Consider the following 19444-nt stretch of genomic DNA (forward strand, 5'->3'; position numbering starts at 1 on the left):
AACTCAGGAAGCATCTACACACTTTAAGCATTCTCTTGACAGAACTCTGCATTTTCCTCGACTGTATTATCCCACAAAAATTTGAGGCATAACAATCTGCCAACAGAAGTGTAGCGTAGACACTTGTGTCGGCAGAGAGGGCTTCTGGTTGCTGGACAGCCCTCTTATCAGAGCTGCCATTCCACTTTCTGGTACCAGAGGGCAGTGCAGCCTGGCAGTTCTCTGTCGACAGAGCAAGTAGCGTGTAGATGCCATCTGTTGACAGAGGTTCTGTGTTTCCCTGTCGACAGATGCTTCTGGTGTAGGCATAGCCTTGAAAAGCCTGCTACTTAGCAGTTCATATACTTAATGCTGGAGCGTGTTTTAAGATGTCTGCCTTCAGCATAACTGCTTCACTGACTGCTTCAATAACCAAGCATATTATCTGCATTGGATGCTAGGTTTTCCTTTCACGAGAGATATGAAACTGAAGCATTGACGGCACTCAGTCATTAATGCCACTTGTCATAAGAGTTAAGGGTGGTAATGCTTTTAATAAATTCCAGTCTGGCTAATTACATTCTGCCTATACTGTAATTTCCCTTGCAGTTTGAATTACATTAATATTTTTTTAAATTTCCTGTTCTAAACTATGTAGTGTTGCTGTATACTGTTAAATAAACTGCATATTAGTAAGGCTGCTTAACGTTTCCTATTAGAAGATCCTGTTTTCAATGTCTGACTTTTTGCCAGATTTTATCCATTTGGGCTGAAATTTCTCATGTCAGATGTCTGCTGCAGGATGAGGTTTGTGAAGATTTTTTGTTTTGGAAAAACTTCACTAAAACATTTAAGCTGTTTCTGAGCATGAGGCTAGGAAAAATACGTTTTAAAATAATAAAAATTACAACAACAACAAAACAATTGACAGCCTTTTCTTGGGAGTACTAGTGCCCTTGTGCTTTGGAGCAGAAACTTGGGATTTAGCATTTTGTGTTAGCACTGTGTTTTTTGCAGTCCCTGTAAAAGTCTGTCTGCATTTGGCAGGGCAGTCTTTTAAGACTATAGCAGTTAAAATCCGTATCCTCTGCTCATGTTCTTGGTGCTGATCAGACTGTGTATCCCCAAAGAGTGACTGAATGTGCTCTCTGCAGCCCACACTACAAAGGTGGAATTGGACTTTCTTTGTAATGATTGCTCCCAGCTGCTTGGGCAGGGGTGGAGCTGGGTATTGCAACTAAGAGCAGGGGTCCTGGTGCTCCTGTGCTCTCACTTGTCCCTGTGCTGAAGTTCAGAGAGCATGGAGAAGGAGGCTGCCTGATGGCAATGAAAAAGGGACAAAAGCATTGCATAGAGGTTTGGGGCAGAGTGAGTGGTTGGGGGAAATGGATTTGAATACGGACTTTGGAGGGGAAAATTGAAAGTGGAAGCTGGCAGGCAGAGAGTGGAGAGAGAGAAATTAGGACTGGTAACGGGAGGAGACCTCACAGTCTTTTAGCATGTTTGTCCCAATGGCCTGTTGTGAGGTCGGGAAGTGCTGTTATTCCTATTGTACAAGTGGGGAGCTGAGGCACACAGAGACACTGTTGAAGTGGATAATTGAACCCTGATGTCCTGTATCTCATGTTGAGTGGCTATGCACTGGACTATCCCTCCCTCTTATTGAGGTTGTCACTCTACAAATAAGTACCAAGAGAAAGTATGTGTCCCAGACTAATTATAATCTAAATAGACCAGACATCTGGTGGGGGAAGGGAAGTATTAGTATCCTCATTTTAAGCTATGGAATTGAGGTAGATAGAGACAGTTGGTCAAGGTTACACAGGAAATCTGTGGCAGAGCCATGCCTTGAGTCTATCTTTGCTAAGTCCTGTCCAATACCCTAATTGTAAGACTGTCATACAGTGAACTTATTCATGTCCGACATACTATCATCTGGAACTCTCAGAAAACAGGCATTTTAATCATAAGTACATTTTAGTTACATTTTCCATAAGTACAGTATTCTCAGAGTAAATACAAATAAATACAGCAAATACAGTATAAGTTTACAGTGTACAGTACTACTGTTGCTGGTAAATAAAGTACTCTGCATATGTTTGTGTTTGTTTCTTAATATCTAATCTTATTTTTCTTTCAGTGTTATGTGTTGCTAGGTATACCTCTCTTATGTGGAATATTTGAATATCTGGCAACCTCCTGGTCCCGGGGCTGCTGGATATGAAAGAGTTTACTGTACATACTTTCATCTTAGTGTTTGCAAGCCTCTGTATGTTGGAAGTATTGTCCTGTGCACCATATTTGTCTGAGTTTAGCTGTAAGCTTCTCCATGGATCTTACCTGTTAGTTATCCTACGGAGTTCTATGGTATGCTTGCAAAGTTCTGTAAGTAATTATAGTATCTTGTCACAAACCACAGGAGATCAGCTTCAGAGTGGGTAGTCGCAAGTACTAATTTTCTCTTTTTCAGATTTCAGCTTGGAATTAATTGTCCTTGAAAAGAAGTTACTAAAAATCGCTGATGTAAGCTTGTTGAAATCAGTGGAGTTATATCAAGAGTGAATTCAGCTTACTTTTGTTAACAGTTAGCTGTGATAGAAGCCTTTATTATACAGTTCTTTCTCTTATTAAACTGCGATGAAAGTGGGAGGGTGATGTATATGAATGATGGTTCTTCATATACTCAGTAGCAGAAATTGCCTCTAGTCTATTGTCATTCGTGGAAGAGTTTCAACTTTTTAATGTGGACCGCTCTTGGCCTTGAAGTTAATATGAAAGTTTTTAAAATTCTATATGGGGTTCAGCGGTAGTTCTTTTTTAATTTAGCTCATAGAACATAGTCATTTCATACATATAGATTTAAACAGGACGAGCATGTCTAGTTCCAGTGTTGTCCATTCCCCAGTCTCTGGAGTGAAAAGGGGTGCACTGTTCATGTATTATTTTTTATTTTCTCTAACTGAAACAGAGACCATACCACATTATTCTAAGAAGTACTATTCAGACATTTAAAAACCAAATAGACTTGGAGAAAAAAATCACCACTTTTGAACATTGCAGGGGTCAATTTTTAACACTGCTGTGGGCTAGGAAAATATAGTCAGAATTACTTGGGGCTGAACATTTTTGCCTTTGAATTATCTGAAATGAACTGCTACATAAGATATGCAAAGAGTGACTTCCAGCAGAGAAACTTAGCACAGTTCTACCTGGTGAGCTAGGAAAGGAGAGTGCCTGTGTCCACACCTGGGAAAGCTGCTACTGATGGACCCCAAGGGTTGCAGCTGAAATTTGGTTTCAGCAGCACGATGAATGCTTATGCAAAGAGTATGGTCGACAGTTACCAGACTCTGCCAGTCTCAGGATTAATCTTTTTGGCTTGGGAGCCACTGGGTTTGAAATGAGGTGTGCAGAAGCTGCATATTGGCTGGCAGGGATGACTTTTAAACAGTTGTCTTGTCTTCACTGCCAAGATAACACAGGAATCCAGTTATGGAGGGAACTTAACTGGATTCAGATGAGACAGATTCCCCTAATGAGTAGAGAAAATTGAGATGGTAAGAGGGAATGTGTTTGGCTTTTGTTTGTCATTCTCCCTCTGCATTTGGACTGACTCAGAAACTAAGAGTGACAACTTGGACATTGAATTCAGTGGGAGGTTTAGCGTTAGCTTCTCTGGAGGCCCTCCAGCCAAACCCAGAGTTGGGGTGACCGCCCCCCTGCAGAGCAATGCAGATGCTGATTTACTGCAGTTCTAGGGCACAATACTTAAGAAATCAACCCCCAAAAGGGATCAAAACTCCAAATAAATCCGCCTCTCTCTATACAAACTATTTGCATAGGGAGGGCACATCAGGTAAGCCTCCTTTATCAATGAAAGCGAGATATGCAAAATGATAACCCTTCCCAGGTATTAAAAACTTACGCTCAGCTTGATTATAAACAGAACAGTTTTTGTTAAGCAAAAACAGTAGGATTTAAGTGGTTATAAGTAAAAACAGATGGATCAAAATGTGTTACCAAATTAAATAATCATATAGCTAGTGCTAATTTCCCCAGATACAGATTCTTACTCTAAAGATCAGTACTTATATCAGGCAAAATTGTCAAACCAGAGCTTTTCTTTTTTTCTGATTTGGGTCAACAGCTTTTCACAGTTCTTTCTTTTTTCTCAGAGCATTTCAGGCCAATTCCAATATGGGCTGAAGACCAAAGACTGGTGGCTTCCCATTGCTTAAATAGACTGCCCCCATAGAGTGGGAAGGCTTTGTTCTCCCATGCCCTTCCCCATCCCATAGAAAAACACTATATCAAAACGGCCATGAGTACCAGGTGGCATGGTCACATATCTTTCTAGCATCAACAAAACTCTTAGACTTTCAGGACAAAGAAAGCTATTTACAAGTTGTTAGGGATCAACTAGTCCTTCGGATTGGGGCACATTTAAAACTGTCAACAGATGTACATTCCATATTTCTAACTTCATATACAAAGTAATACTTAAACAAAAAGTATGATATGCAGATATACGACAGATTTTAACATTGAAAATGATAGGTTACAAGAGGTATTTTGTCCAAAGCACCTCCAAGGTGTGCATAGTCAACGGAGAACTGCTGGAAAATGTGGAGCATTTCCCATACCTTGCAATTCATCTTTCAACTAAAGTTGACATTGATGCAGAAGTCCAGCATTATGTGAGCTGTGCAAGCTCTGCTTTCATCGAGCTGAAGAAGAGGGTCTTCAAAAATGGGACTTCTGTGACAAGACAGAGCTCCTTGTGTACTGCACAGTGGTTATTCCAACGCTACTGTATGCAAGTGAAACCTGGACAGCATACAAGTGTCATTTGAAGGCACCTGAACAATATCATCAACGCTGCCTCAGGAGAATCCTAAATTACTCTTGGGAGGATAGGCACATGAACAGTAGTGCACTGGAAGAGTCGAACGTGACCAGCTTTGAAGCCATTATCATTCACCAACAACTTTGTTGGTTTGGTCATGTGGTTTGGGTATCTGATCAGCTCCTCCCAAAACAGATTCTGTTTTCGGAGTTTGAAGGAAGGACAGAGGAGTGTTGGGGCTCAGAAGAAGCAGTTTAAGGACATGCTGAATGCACACACAAAAAAGTGCAGCATCGGTGTCAACACCTGGGAGAACTTTGCCCAGGACTGTCCCCGGTGGAAAGTAGCAATCTGTCAGGGGTGGGGGTGGCACAGTTTGATAGGTCCCACTGCAGTGCAAAGGAGGAGAGGTGGAGAAGAAGAAAAGAGCATCAGAAACTTCCCTGTGCCCCTCCAACAGTTGCACCTTCTGTGGTAAGACCTGCAGCTCCAAAATTGGGCTGATCAGCCATCAGTGGACTCAGCAGATAGGAGGGTGACATGAAGACCTCCATGTTATTGAGTGACCACCAACAAACAATTTATATTCATAACCCATTTTCCATAAAGTACGTGGGGAGGAAGTCCCTCAATGTAGTGTGAACTTTGGCTCTGGGACGCTAGCTGTACTTCTGTTGGTATACTGTCTGCGAATCTGAGTGTTCAGCTATGCTAGGAAATTAGGTTGAATTTGTTAAGATCAATTTTGTAAAGTCGAGGATGTATGTCCACACTGGCACATGAAGTCGATGGACTATGTCTTCATTAGGGTGGGCATCTTCGACTTAGTCAGCAATGCACTGTGGTTACTTAGCGCACAGTTCCTGCTGCCACCTTGTAATGTGCATTAAGTTCCCAATGTCTGATGGGACAAAAAAGTGCCGTGGGCAGTTCTGCATATGTGTTGTCAGCCTTCCATATTGCACTTCTCTTTTCCCCCTCCCCTCGGAAAGCAACATCAAGAAGTGTTTTTGCACTCTTTCCATATCCATGCAGACCTCATGCAAGGCTAGCATGGGACCCATCAAGCTTCAACCTCTTGTGGCAAGTGTGAGCATTTTGCTGATTGTGCTGTGGTATGTGCAGAGCATAAGCAGCCTACAGAGTGATGAAGATGCTGAGGAGGACATGGATGTACGCAGATGTGAAAGACTGGGGAGAAGGAATGGGAGGATGCTGGCAACACTCCATGCTTTGTGCACAGTCGAGTGCTGGTTTTGGTGCCGTTGAAAGAAGCTCACACTGGTGGGAGCGTGTTGTTCTGCATGTCTGGGGTGATTAGCAGTGGCTACAAAACTTCTGCATGCGTATGGCCACTTTCATAGAACTTTGCAAACTGCTTTCTCCAACCCTGAAGCACAGCAATACCAAAATGTGAAGTGCTCTGGCAGTTCAGAAATGAGTGGCAAATCTCTGTGGAAGCTTGAAAGGCCAGATAGCGACTGGTTGGTGGACTGTCAATTTGGAGTGGGCAAATCTATAGTGGGGGCTGCTGTGATCCAGGTAGCCGAGGTAAACAATGCCCTTCTGCTCTGAGATGCATCTCTTGGAGTGGAATGCTAGGCTGCCCTGGAACTTCCCTCCTTGACCCCCAGTATTCCGGGGTGCCGATGGGAAGAGGGTACGGAAGATGGTGAGGAGGAAGTGTGATACATAACGGGCTGCAGTGGCGCTCTGAGCTCTGGTATCAGGCATCTGAGGAGCTCTGTTTGCTGCATCATCAGCTGCAACAACTCCTCCTGGGTCTGGAGTTGATACTGTCTGAGTTCTCTCCGCTCCTCGTAATTTGATCACCTGTCCTCCTGATCTGCCTTCCTCTCCTCCAGCGTGGTTCTCCTCCATGCATTTAACTGTGCCCGTGAGGACAGCTTGCATGTGCTCTAGGAACATATTTTCCTGCATTTGTTTGCTTCTTTGAATCTGTGCCAGTCTAACAGGTGGGGGGCGGGGGTGGAGCAGTGCTCAATGAGCCTACTGTTGAGCACAGTGCAACAAAACATAAGTGAAGGCCAGACATCTAATCTACAGTAAATGTGTCTCCCTACTAAGTTTTAAAAAACACAAAGGAATTTCATGAAAGCTTTTAAGCATCGTCTGTGCAGCAGGCACTACACAGAGATCTTAAGGGACCTGCTTGACTTGGTTTGCTTCCCGTCACGGCAAGGCACAGATTAGGGCACGCTTTCAAGCTTGTGGTTACACAAGCAGTTTGGGCATGTGTGCATACTGCAAGTGGGACTGGGGGGGAGGGGTAGAGATTGTGACTTTCTGGGCTGTGGCTTGGGTGGTCACTGCATTCTTCCGCTCCCGCCTCCTCCATGGGCCCAGGGAAAGGAAGCTGGGGCAGGTTTGGTAGTACAGCTTGTGCTCTTCTCCTTGGGCTGTGTTTCTGGGTTTTGTTGTCGCTGTGTGCTTCCCCCCCCCCCCCGCCCCCTTGGCTGGGACAGTTCAAGTTTGTCTTCCCCTAGGCGTTTGGGGGAAGAGGGGACAAGACATGGTAATGCGGCGTGTGCTTCTGGGGTTGTGTGCCTCTTGTGATCACAACATGCTTCTCCTCCTCACTGTTCTGTGACAATGAAAGTTTCTCTTCCCCCAGGATCCTGGGAGAGGGAAAGGAAGCGAGGTGATCCAGGCATGACAGAGCAGCTTGTGCCATCATAGCTTAGTGCTCCCTCCCATACTTCCTCTAGGTTGCAAAAAGAGATTTTAGCCTGCTTAGAATAATAAACATCGATGAGGAATGGATGCTGACTGAACGTGGGCAGAAGGCCAGTTGGTATGTTGCACTGCCCTGTGGTGCCATGATGCCAGACAACCTGTTGATGTTTTGGTGTGGAAAGATGACCTATTTTGGAGGTCGGAATAAGACAGTCCTCCCCAGAAACCTTGTGAGAATGTTTAAAGAGTACCTGTCTGAGAGCTTTATGGAGATTTTGCAGAGAGGATTGGTGCTCCATCCCCGGACATGTTAACAAATTGTTCCAGAGACCCCGGGCTGTGCAGGTACAGCACCCGCTGCAGACCACACCCAATTACTTTAACCCACCTTAGCATAAACAAAAATGAGAAGTCACCAGAGGCACCCTCCCTGCCACCAGGTTCTGTCTGCAAAAAATCCGGGCCTTTGGTGGGATCAGTTGCTCCATTCGCCTACAGTTGTTGTTCTCCTCTTCCTTGTTGTACATGTCTTCCCTGCTGTTGTCCGAGGCTGCCTGAGGAATCTCTTGGAAGGTATCCATGGACGGTTTGGGGATAGCGGTTGGGTACTCTCCCTAGGATCCCATGCAGCTGCTCATAGAATTGGAATGTCTTTGGCAAAGACCCTGAATATCCATTTGTTTCCTTTGTCTTCTGGTAAGCCTGCCTGAGCACCTTTTATTTTCACACTGCTGGCCATCCTTGGTGTATAATTTTTCCATCATGCCCTGTGAGATCTTGGCATAGGCATCTGCATTTCCTTTGGTGTTTCGTAGTTCTACCAGCACAGCTTCATTCTGCCAGCCCACCCATCCTCCCAGCAATGAGGTCCTGGATCTCCTGCACACTCCATGCTGGAGCTTATTTGTGACCTGGAGAATTCATGGCCAGATGTGCTGCTGAGGTGTGCTGCCTGCCCTGCTTGTCACACCAGCCAAACAGGAAATGAAATTCTAACTTTCCTGGGCTGTTTCCTGCACACCAGGAGAGTGGGGCTGAAAGTGGTGGCCAGAGTGGTCTCATTGGGGCACTGCAGGAGACCTCCAGAGGACCAAGAATGTGAAATTTCGCAACACTCTGCACTATCCTAAAGCTGACTATGCGAGGTCAATTTTGGCATTACTCCTTGTGAAGAACAGAACAACAGTTGACCTAAGAGCCCTTAAAATCAGTGGAACAGACCCTGTAGTGTGGACTGATTGCTTGGAAAATCGACCTAAGTCAGTCACGTTCGCCTTAAGGTCTCAGTGCAGACCAGGCCTGAGGTGGACAGACAACTTGATGTTTACTAGAGCTGTAAGATGGAATTTCCATGTTGTGGGAAATCCTGGAGTGGAAAAAAAAATCTTTTGGAGCAAAGAGTGTAAAATTTGAAACTCCCCACAGAAGGAAAATTCAATAATTTTTGGCATAGCAATAATTAGAATGTGTTGATCTGAAAACTGAGCCAGGAATGCTGGATGAAGCTTGACAGTTAACATCTATAAAAATTAATTTTAAAAAATAAATTGGGTTTGTTTTACTAAAAATAATTTTAATCAAAAACTTATTAAAATATATTAGTAAGTTATGTTGAGGTCTAAATATATTGTAATCTATTAACATAATTTGAATTACATGAATAAGATTAAGCATACATATTTGCTAAATTTTAAAGGAAGTCAAACCACTGAACGGTGGCAGTTGCTTGTGCAAGCTCCAGCAACCAGGATTGCTAAACTAGCTTTTGACAGCAGTAGCTTTTGATGAAAGTGTCAAGGGAATATTTCGTTCATTTCAGTTTATTCAAGTAGTTTATTCAATGCAATGATTTGTTTGTTCAAAATCAAGAAACCTGTCGGGACTAGAAAAAGTAAGAGAGAGTGTTTTCCTGTACTAGTTTATAAATAAAAACTAAGTACAGGTTGAACCTCTCTAGTCTGCACTTTCCCATCTGGCAACATCTGTAATCCAACATGATTTTAGTTAGCTGGATGAGCACTTATTATGGGTATGGCCAAGTTTCCTGTGGTCCCATAAAGTTTGTTTACAGCCGCTAGTCCTGACTCTGTGTTCTGTTATTTAGCTGTAATTTACCTTAAATGTCTTCTAAGAGCCCAGTAGGCAGTGGAAGTGCTGGTAATATACTAGACAATGTTGATCTCTTGTGGTCCAGCAAATTCTCTCCTTAACCACCAGTCAGGTCCTGACGGTGACAGATGAGATGAGAGAGGTTCAACCTGTGCTTTGCTTCCCTCCTTTCCATTTTAGAGGGCGCTTATTTGTTACTTTTGATGAACTCTAATACAAGGTTATTACCAGTGAAATCTGTCACTAGAGGGAATGATATACAAATGGAAACAACATTTGGCCTTTTTACTAATTTTGCATGACTTATATCTGAGAACTAAGCATACGAGTGAAATACAATTTCCTGGTAAGGACAGCGTGACACTTACGTTCTCAAGACGGAAATACTGACATACTTTTCAGTTTTGTTTTCGAGAGAGCAAATAGCATAAATTTGGGGAAAATATAAATTGCATACATAAGCACTAGGGGACGCCTTTCCATAAGTATTGCAAAATGGTTTCAGGCAGTGAAAAACTTCAGGAAATCCCTTGTACTCTTGTTTTCATGTTTTACAATATTAGAAAAAGTCTAATATATAAAAACAGATATTTAACATTGGTAGTCATTCTTTTGCAGAAAGAAGTAAAATCCAATTGGAACTTTGTGGAAGAACTCCTGAAAAGGTCCACTGATGCTAAAGTAAGTATGGGGAGGAATAAAGAACAGTGGTTGGGGTGATTTTTGAGACTCTCACTGCACATGAAGCAAAGTGTCCAACCGACAAGTCTGTCTTTAGAATTTAGTTTCTTTATTTTGATTATATGGACTCCCTTGATGTAGCTGAATTAAGGCAGTGTACAGCTGGCTTTTTGTTAGTGACTATGCTTACTTTAAAGTAGTTGTACTTGATGCTGAATTGTCAGAGAAAGGGACAAGATAATTATCCTGGAAATGTATGTGGGTTCTTTGACAAGATGTATTCAGAATAAGAGCTGGATGCTTAGAAGAAGTAAACTGCAGAATGAATGTAAGGATATCAAGTTGAGGAGACATGATGGGAGAGAGAGTCATTGCATTGAAAATTCAGCTATATCCTCATCACAGCAGGAAGGTGACTTGCCTTGCTGAGCAATTTGTCTTACCGGCTTGAATCAAACTCTTCCCGATAAGGTTCTAGTTTCTGAGCACTCATTTCATACCTTATCATTTTTCTTTCTCCAGGGCTGTTAATGCAGTTCTTCATGGCCCAGAGGTCAGAAGTGACCTCCTTTTAAAGAGCTTTTAAATATGCTGTTCGTCACATTTTTAACTACATTACGTTGCAGCTTTATATGTCTTCCTGAGTTGCATGGTACACGCTGTAATTTCTGTAATGACAACAGTTACAAAAAAATGTGTGTGCATAAGACATACTAAGCAATAAGAATAAACCTGCTGATTATTCCCTTTTTGATACCAGCTGAAAGAAAAAAATATGTAAAATATGATATGGTTGAAAGAGGAAGATAGTTATTCATTAGTACTTTCTCTGCACTATCGTTGAAGCCATAATAAGGGCCACTGTGTTTCTCAAAAATATAGTTGTTGCTAGCACAATTCTAATGTGCTTCTCCTGATCACTGAAGAAAAGAAACATATTTTAATGTGCTAGAAATTATTCTGTAGATTATAACAATGCAGTATTGCAAAGTTTTGCTAATACAATTCTCAGGGGTGAAAAAAGTAATGGATCGTATTGCTTAGGCTGCATGTACACTATGAGATGAATTTGAATTTAACTCAGTTATCTCAATTTTACCACATGACTGTCTTCACAGCAGATACCATTAGTTTGATTTAGGGTGCAGTAATCTTGAGATTACAAAATCACAGTTACCTGCCGGGTATAGCGTCAAGCTCAAATTCAGAAGTTTGATTAAAGGCAAGTGTCAAAATGCCGCATCTTAAAAGCAAATTTGTTAGCCTCCAGAGGTGTCCCGTACATAACCCATAATGCCCCTTTCAGTGCTCCGCTCTGCCCATTGCTCTCCAGTAACAGGAAAACTGTGAATTCCAGTGAGAGCAGCAAGCCTTTAGCTGTGGGATCATGTTTGTATGAGAGCCTGAGAAGTTCTTTCTTTCTTTGCTATTAGTGCTGTGAGCACATTTGCCCATTCAAATATCCCTGCAGGGAGTTCGCGGTTCTGTCGGTACACTTGATATTTTTTACTGTGCTGCCTGGCGCCAGCCCTGAACCGCCATACATGTGTCAGCAAGGCTGTGCTGGGGGTCGTGCTTTCATAACGTGGCGAGAAACTTCTCAGCGGTTTACATTTGTGTGTGAACCTCCTTCCCTCCCCCACAGGCGCCACACAGTCTGGGTCTTTTCCGTGCTCAGCCACATCACAAGGGTAGCTCCCAACCCAACCCAATAAAAGGATATGCCTGCCGTTCGGTGACCGTGCTACCAGTCATGCGTTTAGGGCTCCAAGGGCGGGAAAAATATTCTGGGCTTTGCGGCTGCTGTAGGGAGGTCTCCCTCAGTGGTTAAGATGCTGGGGGCTTTGCTGCCACCAGGGGGAAGACTCCACTGGCGGTTATGATACTGGGGGCTTTGCTGCCACTGTGGGGAAGTATGTAAGTAGAGTATCAATAACCAGCTTGTATTTTAAAATGGCTACTATTGGCACAATTTCAACAGTGTTGGAGAGCAGTCCTAGTTTATGATAATATGCCTGTTGAATTAAGACAATTCGCATCTAAGAGGACTTTTTTTTTAATTGTGTCCTCTTGGGAAAAATCTGTTAGAGTTGTACCTGTATTTAAACATCTGTGCTAGACACAGATGTAGAGGGTGAGTCTACTGTCTTGAGATTAAGCACTTTATATGTAGAGGTGGTCAGTGTAAAGATAGATCATATGTTATAAACCTTTATTTTCCTGTAGAAATAGTAAATCTATCCTCAAACTTTAATTTAATTAACTGATTCGCATAATATCTGTGCTTATAATCTTCATTCCTGCTGCTTTGAGGAAGTTTGTTCATGAACTTTTTTGTTTAGAGAGGTCATTTTGCCTGAATACCACACTAACCCTTATTTTCATAGATTAAGAATTTTTGACTGTGCTTTATTGTGGATATATATCCAGGGTGTGGTATAATAGAACTATACTACATAATAGTTATATTAAGGACTTCAGGAGACTGAGAGCAAACCTAGAGCAATTTTTGGTGGGAATTAAACACTTAACATTTGGTATTACCTTATTAACCATCTTCCTGTCCCTTTTTATGCCAGCATTTTGAAGGCTATCAAGACAATGCTGGTTTTAAAAATATCTTTTAGAAAATTTTTTTATTCTGTTGTGAGTGTGTTGTATGATATTATTTTTTAAAAGTGCTGAAAAATTGAAGAAACTTTTTTATATGCTGATAAATAAACCTAGGGAATTGCAGACTAGTCAGCTTAACCTCTGTACCAAGAAAGATAATGGACCAAATAATTAAGGAATCTGTTTTCAGATATCTGGAAGATAATAAGGTAAGTAATAGCATGGATTTGTCAAACCTGATAGTTTTCTTCGATAAAATGTCACACCCTGTGGGTTGGGGGGATGCAGTAGATGTTGTATATATAGACTTAAGTAAAGCTTATGATATGGTCTCTAATGAGCTTCTCATTAAGTATAACCTAAACGGAGCTACTATTAGGTGGGTACATAACTGGTTGGATAACCATTACCAGAGAGTAGTTATCAATGGCTCACAGTCCTTCTGGAAGGGCATAATGAATGGGGTTCTGCAGCAATCAGTTCTAGGACCACTTCTGTTAAATATCTTCCTTGTGAGTTAGATCCTGGCATATAAAGTACACTTACAAATTTTGTGAATAATACCTAGCTGGGAGGGGTTACAAACAAAGATTAAAATTCACAGTGATTTGTACAAACTGGAGAAATGGTCTAGTGTGAATAGGATGAAATTCAATAAGGGCCAATGCAAAGTATTCCACTTAACAAGGAACAGTCAGTTTCATACATGCAAAATGGGAAATGACTGCTTAGAAAGGAGTATCACAGAAAGGGACCTAGGGGTCTTAGTGGACCACAAGCCAAACATGAGTCAACAGCATAACACTGTTGCAAAAAAAAAAAAAAAAAAAAAAAAGCAAACATCACTCTGGGAATCATAAATAGGAGTGTTGTAAGCAAGACACACGAAGTAATTCTTCACTGTTCTGCACTGATTACACCTCCAGTTCTGGGCACCACATTTCTGGAAAGATGTAGACAAATTGGAAAGGTCTAGAAAAGAGCAACAAACATGATTAAAGGGCTAGAAAACATGACTTTTGAGGGAAGATTGAAAGAACTGGGTTTGTTTATTCTGGAAAAGAGAAGACTGAGTGGGGACATAACTGCTTTCAAGTATTTAAAAGATTGTTAAAAGGAGAAGCGAGAAATTTTTTTCTCCTTAACCCCGATAGGACAAGAAGCAATGGGTTTAAAATGCAGTAAGGGAGATGCAGATTGGACATTAGGAAAAAAGTTTCTAACTTACAAGATGGTTAAGTACTGAATAAATTACCTAGGGCAGTTGTGGAGTTTCCATCTTTGGAGATTTAGAGTAGGCTAGCCAAAACACCTGTGAGGAATGGTCTAGGTGGTGCTTGATCCTGCCATGAGTGCACGGGAGTGAACTTAATGACCGCTTCAGATTTCTTTCAGTTCTGTGATTCTGTGGTTCTATCAGAAGAAATACCATATATGCCAAGCTTCCAAATGGTTTAGGATATGTTCTGGTCACCCTTGATGATCTGAGATGACAGTAGGATTATTTTCTATTTAAATTGTTCATTACGTAATATTGAATGTCTGCTAGCTTTGTGTAGAAAATGGGATTGTTCAATATTGTGTCTGAAATCAGTAAAAAATAAATTTAATACCTAGAACAGAGATTTTTTTTTCAGCAATTGACTCTGTGAGATATGTCTTCATTGTTGCTATACCAGTTTATCATGGTTGCCTTGCTTTTACCTTTTGAGTTATCATCTTGTTTATTTAAAATGACTTTCATAAGGGCTAGGTAATGTAACAATGGGAAGGAGGGAAGTGCAGCCAGAAGGACACATGAAGGGGGCAGAATTGAGTGGAGGACCAGGCAAAGTTATGTGTAATAGGAAAAGCCAATATATGATTGAAGGGTGGATAGTGTTCTTTGTGAAAATGGCAGGATAATGATAGTTCAATTAACTGTTCAGGCCTGACCTCAGATTACTCTGCCTGTTTGGTGTGACAATGGCTGGGGCTACCACGGCTTGTTGGGCACCTCACTTTGTGTGAAGAAGCTTTTCTGTGCCTGATGTGCGTATCCACCCATCTGAGCACTCCTGTTGCATCTACAAAATCAGCTGCACAAAATAATCTTTAAGAATTTAGCAAAGTTGAGGCAGTCATCTGTTGACAGTGCAAATATAAGCACTGATGAGATCCCATTCATGCAGTACATATATCTGGGAGGTTAGAGGATTGATTGATTGCAGGGCTCATATCAGCCTTGCGTTCCCCATGTAGTTTGTGATGCATAGTATTAATGCTTAAGAAGACACATCCCAACTTTCAAGAGTTTATAATCTAAGGAGACTAGTGATTTATGAAAGATGGAGGGAAATGTTTAGATAGTACTATCATTTTGATTATGTCTGGTGTTTAGCCCCTCATAATTTATGATTATGTCCAGCAACACAGGAGTTCATATTAAGCAAAAAAGTAATCCTAAATGGAGAGTACATGATACCAGTGATGTATAAAATCTGTTACATTGGAGATAAAATCTACAGTGTGTACCCTGTAGTTAAAGTCTGTTCTAAAAGTTATATTGGCCACTGGGATAATGAAAGTCTGAAATTAAAGATGAGCACAGTATTGTTTTTTGTTGAATTTGTCTAAAGTAGCATTAGGTGGTTAAGCTAGATCCTAGATATAATCCTGTGGACAAAAATGTCACTCTAAGAATGGACACTATTAATTTTCTTCTTAAAGTCCTTGGCGTAACATGTTTGCAACTTGGTTGCTTCCAGAGAAACTAATACCTTGGCCTGCTGTGATTTTTGATGTTATATACAAGATACCCACTTTCATTCGCCTTTGGACAGAGGAGACATTTTGAAACTGTTATGGCTGAAGAATCTTAGTGTTCATATGTGACTTACTCTGAGGGTTTTCTTTTATGGAGATTATTGATTACTGTGTAAAATTATATTATATGCAAAACTATATTAAATGTAAAAACAGTCTCGGAAGTCTCAGCTGTAGTATATTATTTTTTTTTAATAAATGCACAAAGTTTTTTTCCCTGAAATTTTCTACGTTGGGCTCATTAGAGTACAAATGTTGTAGGGATTTTACCATGCTTTCCTATATAAATTGTACGCTATGTTTGCTTTGCAGATTTACAAATGAAAATCCTTCTTCAGCTTTTAATTTATTTTAGAAATAAGCTATTTTGTGAAGTTTGAGAGTTTGCCAGGTGTCCAGGCACTCTATATTCATTGCTCATAGGAAGGGAAAGCAGACATAGTTTGAGTCTATTGCAAATGATTTATTTGATTGATCACACTGTTCTGATAAAGTATGGCAAATAATATTTTCCCCTGGGGATGTATTGATTCAAGGAATCAAGTATGGCTTAATGAGTTTTAATCTTCATAGCTGTATTTTAGCATCACAGGTTGTAATGGGGCTGATCTGAATCTCAAGCAAAACATCTAGCCACTTCAGCTGAGTATCTTATACAATGCAATTACTGACAGTAGGACTGGGATTGGAGGAAGTACCTCCATGACCTTCATCTGGGGGATGGAAAGCATTTCTTTTCTCCAGCGAGATATTTTCTGCTTCTGGATTGTAGTTTTCTACTGCATCTCCATGCCCTGCCCTCCCACATACCCCTCCCCTGAACTTTTTTTTTTTTTTTTTTTTTTTTTTCAAATTCTTGATGTTTTGTGATATTGGTGACTTAAAAATATGCCATGGAATTTCTTGTGGTGACATCCATTCCTTGAACAACTTCATTATAATCTCACAATGATGAAAATTGCAATCTGTTAAGTGTTAAAAGCAGTTTTGGATTATTATGAGTCTTTATTTTGGCCCAAATCTTGGTGGAAACTTGGCAGTGGAAAGTAAGCACAATGCTCCTTTCTTTCCAACGTAGCTGGGAGGGATATTAAAACCTTCCATGTCAGGGCACCACTGCCATAGTGCCAATGGCAAATCCATGGTCCTCTCACAAATATGGTTCTTCTGTGGACATGCTGCAGAGAGGGATATGCCTCCTGTTTGGAGCATCAGTAACATATACTGCAAAAATTCAGCCTCTTGAATTCATTAGCCTTGGGAATTAGACTATGCCAGATTATGGAAATTTCCAAACCATGGGTATTCCCCGTAATGCAGGGGTTGCAGGTGGGGGTGTGAAATCTCATAGGGGCTCCAGACCAGTGCTTCACTGTGCTGCTGGTCCCCCATCTTGGGGAAGGGGCAATGGTAGTGCACAGAGCTGTTGCTTCCTTCCCTGCCAGGGTCTGAATCATAGATGTTCTCGCATTAGGGAAACCCGGATTAAGGAGGTTCTTGTGTAATTAAGTTATTGGAAGTGGAGAGAATAGCATGTCCTTTAGAATAGCTGTTCCCTCGCTGTTTCTTAACAGTAGCAGATAGGTCACTCATCGGTTTGTCACGTTGTGCTTCCACTGAGTAATATGCATAACTTGGGCGAACACTCTTTGAAGATACTATAGTACCACTCCATTTCCTTGTAGTCCTTTCTCTGTTTACCATCTTTTGAGGTTTCTGCATCATGCAAAGCATATGGTGCTGTAAACCTAATTTCACTATAGCTAAGTCTACACTGCTTCTCCCTTTTGGAAGGGTCATGCAAATGTGGCCAATGAGAAATGCAAATGAGGCACAGATTTAAATATCTCATCCTCATTTGCATACTCCCTTGGGAACTCGCTTCCAAAAGAGCTATTTTCAAAAGCTAAAACAGCTGTGTAGATGGAGTTCATTTGAAAGGAAACCGCACTTTTGAAAGCAGCCTTCTTCCTCATTTTTTTCAGGAAGGGTGCTTTCGAATGTGGGGTTTTCTTTTCAATGAACACCATCTACACAGCTGTGTTGGCTTTTGAAAATAGCTCTTTCAGAGGCGAGATCCTATGGGAGTTTGCAAATGAGATGTGAGATATTTAAATCCACCCCCATTTGCATTGTCAATTGGTCACATTTGCATGCCCCTTCCAAAAGGAAGGGGCAGTGTAGACATAGCTTATATGCGACTTTATCTGAAGTACAGCTAAGAATGTATGCATTACGTGCCATAAACTTACTGCAGTTGAACAGCTAACTGCTGACTTTGAGTATTTTTGGATAAGGCCCATGTTGCATTGAATTTGTTGACATCACAGTCGGCTTAAACAATGGAACCGTGCACACAACTTTATATAAGAAACTTGCAGCTCACCACACCTACCTTCATAGATCCAGTAACCACCCCAAGCACACAAAGAAATCTGTTATCTACATTGAGGCATAGAGGGACTGTCTCTACACTTTAAATGATTCAGCAGCATAACTGCACTGCTATGGGGCTTCAGACTTCATACATACATATATACATACATATCTCATAGAATTGGAAGGGACTCAAGAGGTGATAGTCCAGTCCCCTGCATTCACAGCAGGGCCTATCACCATCACAAACAGATATATATATATTTTTAATGTAACCTTCCCTAGAACCTTGAAAGGCCCCCTCAAGGTCTGAACTCACAACCCTGGCCAATGCTCTAACCTCATCCATGGTTTGTAGCATTGTCTACATGGTTGACTTTGGTGGGTTTACCAATGCGGTTGAGGAGCTGTGGATTTTTCACCCTGATTGACTTAGTTAAACTGACCTAATAGTCTAGTGTAGGGCAGGCCTTTGCTAGCACAGAAATGCACTGAGGTGGACATCCAAGGTATATATTTGAACACATTTTAAGGTTCATCAAACTTGGACACACCACCAAAGAAGGGGATCTTATCATGGAACAGGCTGCCTGTATGCTGTGAACAGACCTGCTTCAACAGAGAGATAAAACGCTTCTTTGACCACACAGCCATAGGGCTTTTCTGCACTGGGCGGGGTGGGGGGGTATGGTTGTAAGTTAAACAACTTCAGCTGCATGCACTTGCGTGCACTTGAACCCATACAGGGATCTCTTCAAACAACTACCCCTCCCCCGCCTCGCCAAGCTTATCAGGCGCAAGTTCCTCATAGACCAAGGCACACCAGCTCAAAGCTCAGGGCAGTTGGTGAGGGGACTTCAGGTGGGGGACTGTCCACATGCTCCCCTTTGCCCCAAGCTTCTCCCCTACCTTCCTGTGCTCCTTCCCTTCCCTCCTCGCCTTTGCTCCACCCCTGCCTGCCTCTTCCTTCTGAAGTGCTGCACTGCTTCCAGCGAGTGCTGGGTCTGTCCTGCCCCTCTCCCAGAGTGGCCAGGCCTGAGAGCAGTGCAAGTGCTGTGGCACTGATGGTGAGTGTTGTGGGGGGAATGCTGGGGATTGCATGTCAAAGGGGCACCAGGCCCTGCCAGATGCAGAAGCTGCAGACATATATCCACTGGAGTAATGATCAGCCACACCCACAGCACACTTTTCAAGATCACAGCATGTAGCGTGCACCTCAGCCAATGCATCAAATGCCCCAATAACCATGTGGCTGAAAGAGGACAATCCTGTGCTCTTGAATGAACTCTCACAGAAAAATATTAAAAGCCAAAATCGGCCAGTCACCTGTTGAATATT

The 19444-nt window shown here is 41.8% G+C and overlaps 1 protein-coding gene across 1 annotated transcript in view; it reads left to right on the forward strand.

Moving 5' to 3' along the window:
- MMS22L (MMS22 like, DNA repair protein) overlaps nucleotides 1–19444 on the forward strand; it is a 133612-nt gene that overhangs the window by 39139 nt on the left and 75029 nt on the right. Inside the window, exon 11 of the mRNA XM_074990856.1 lies at nucleotides 10254–10312. Coding sequence (XP_074846957.1) covers nucleotides 10254–10312 — 59 coding nt within the window. The remainder of the gene's footprint in view (nucleotides 1–10253; nucleotides 10313–19444) is intronic.

This window comes from Carettochelys insculpta, chromosome 3, assembly GCF_033958435.1.
Source record: "Carettochelys insculpta isolate YL-2023 chromosome 3, ASM3395843v1, whole genome shotgun sequence".
NCBI classification, from domain to species: domain Eukaryota; kingdom Metazoa; phylum Chordata; order Testudines; family Carettochelyidae; genus Carettochelys; species Carettochelys insculpta.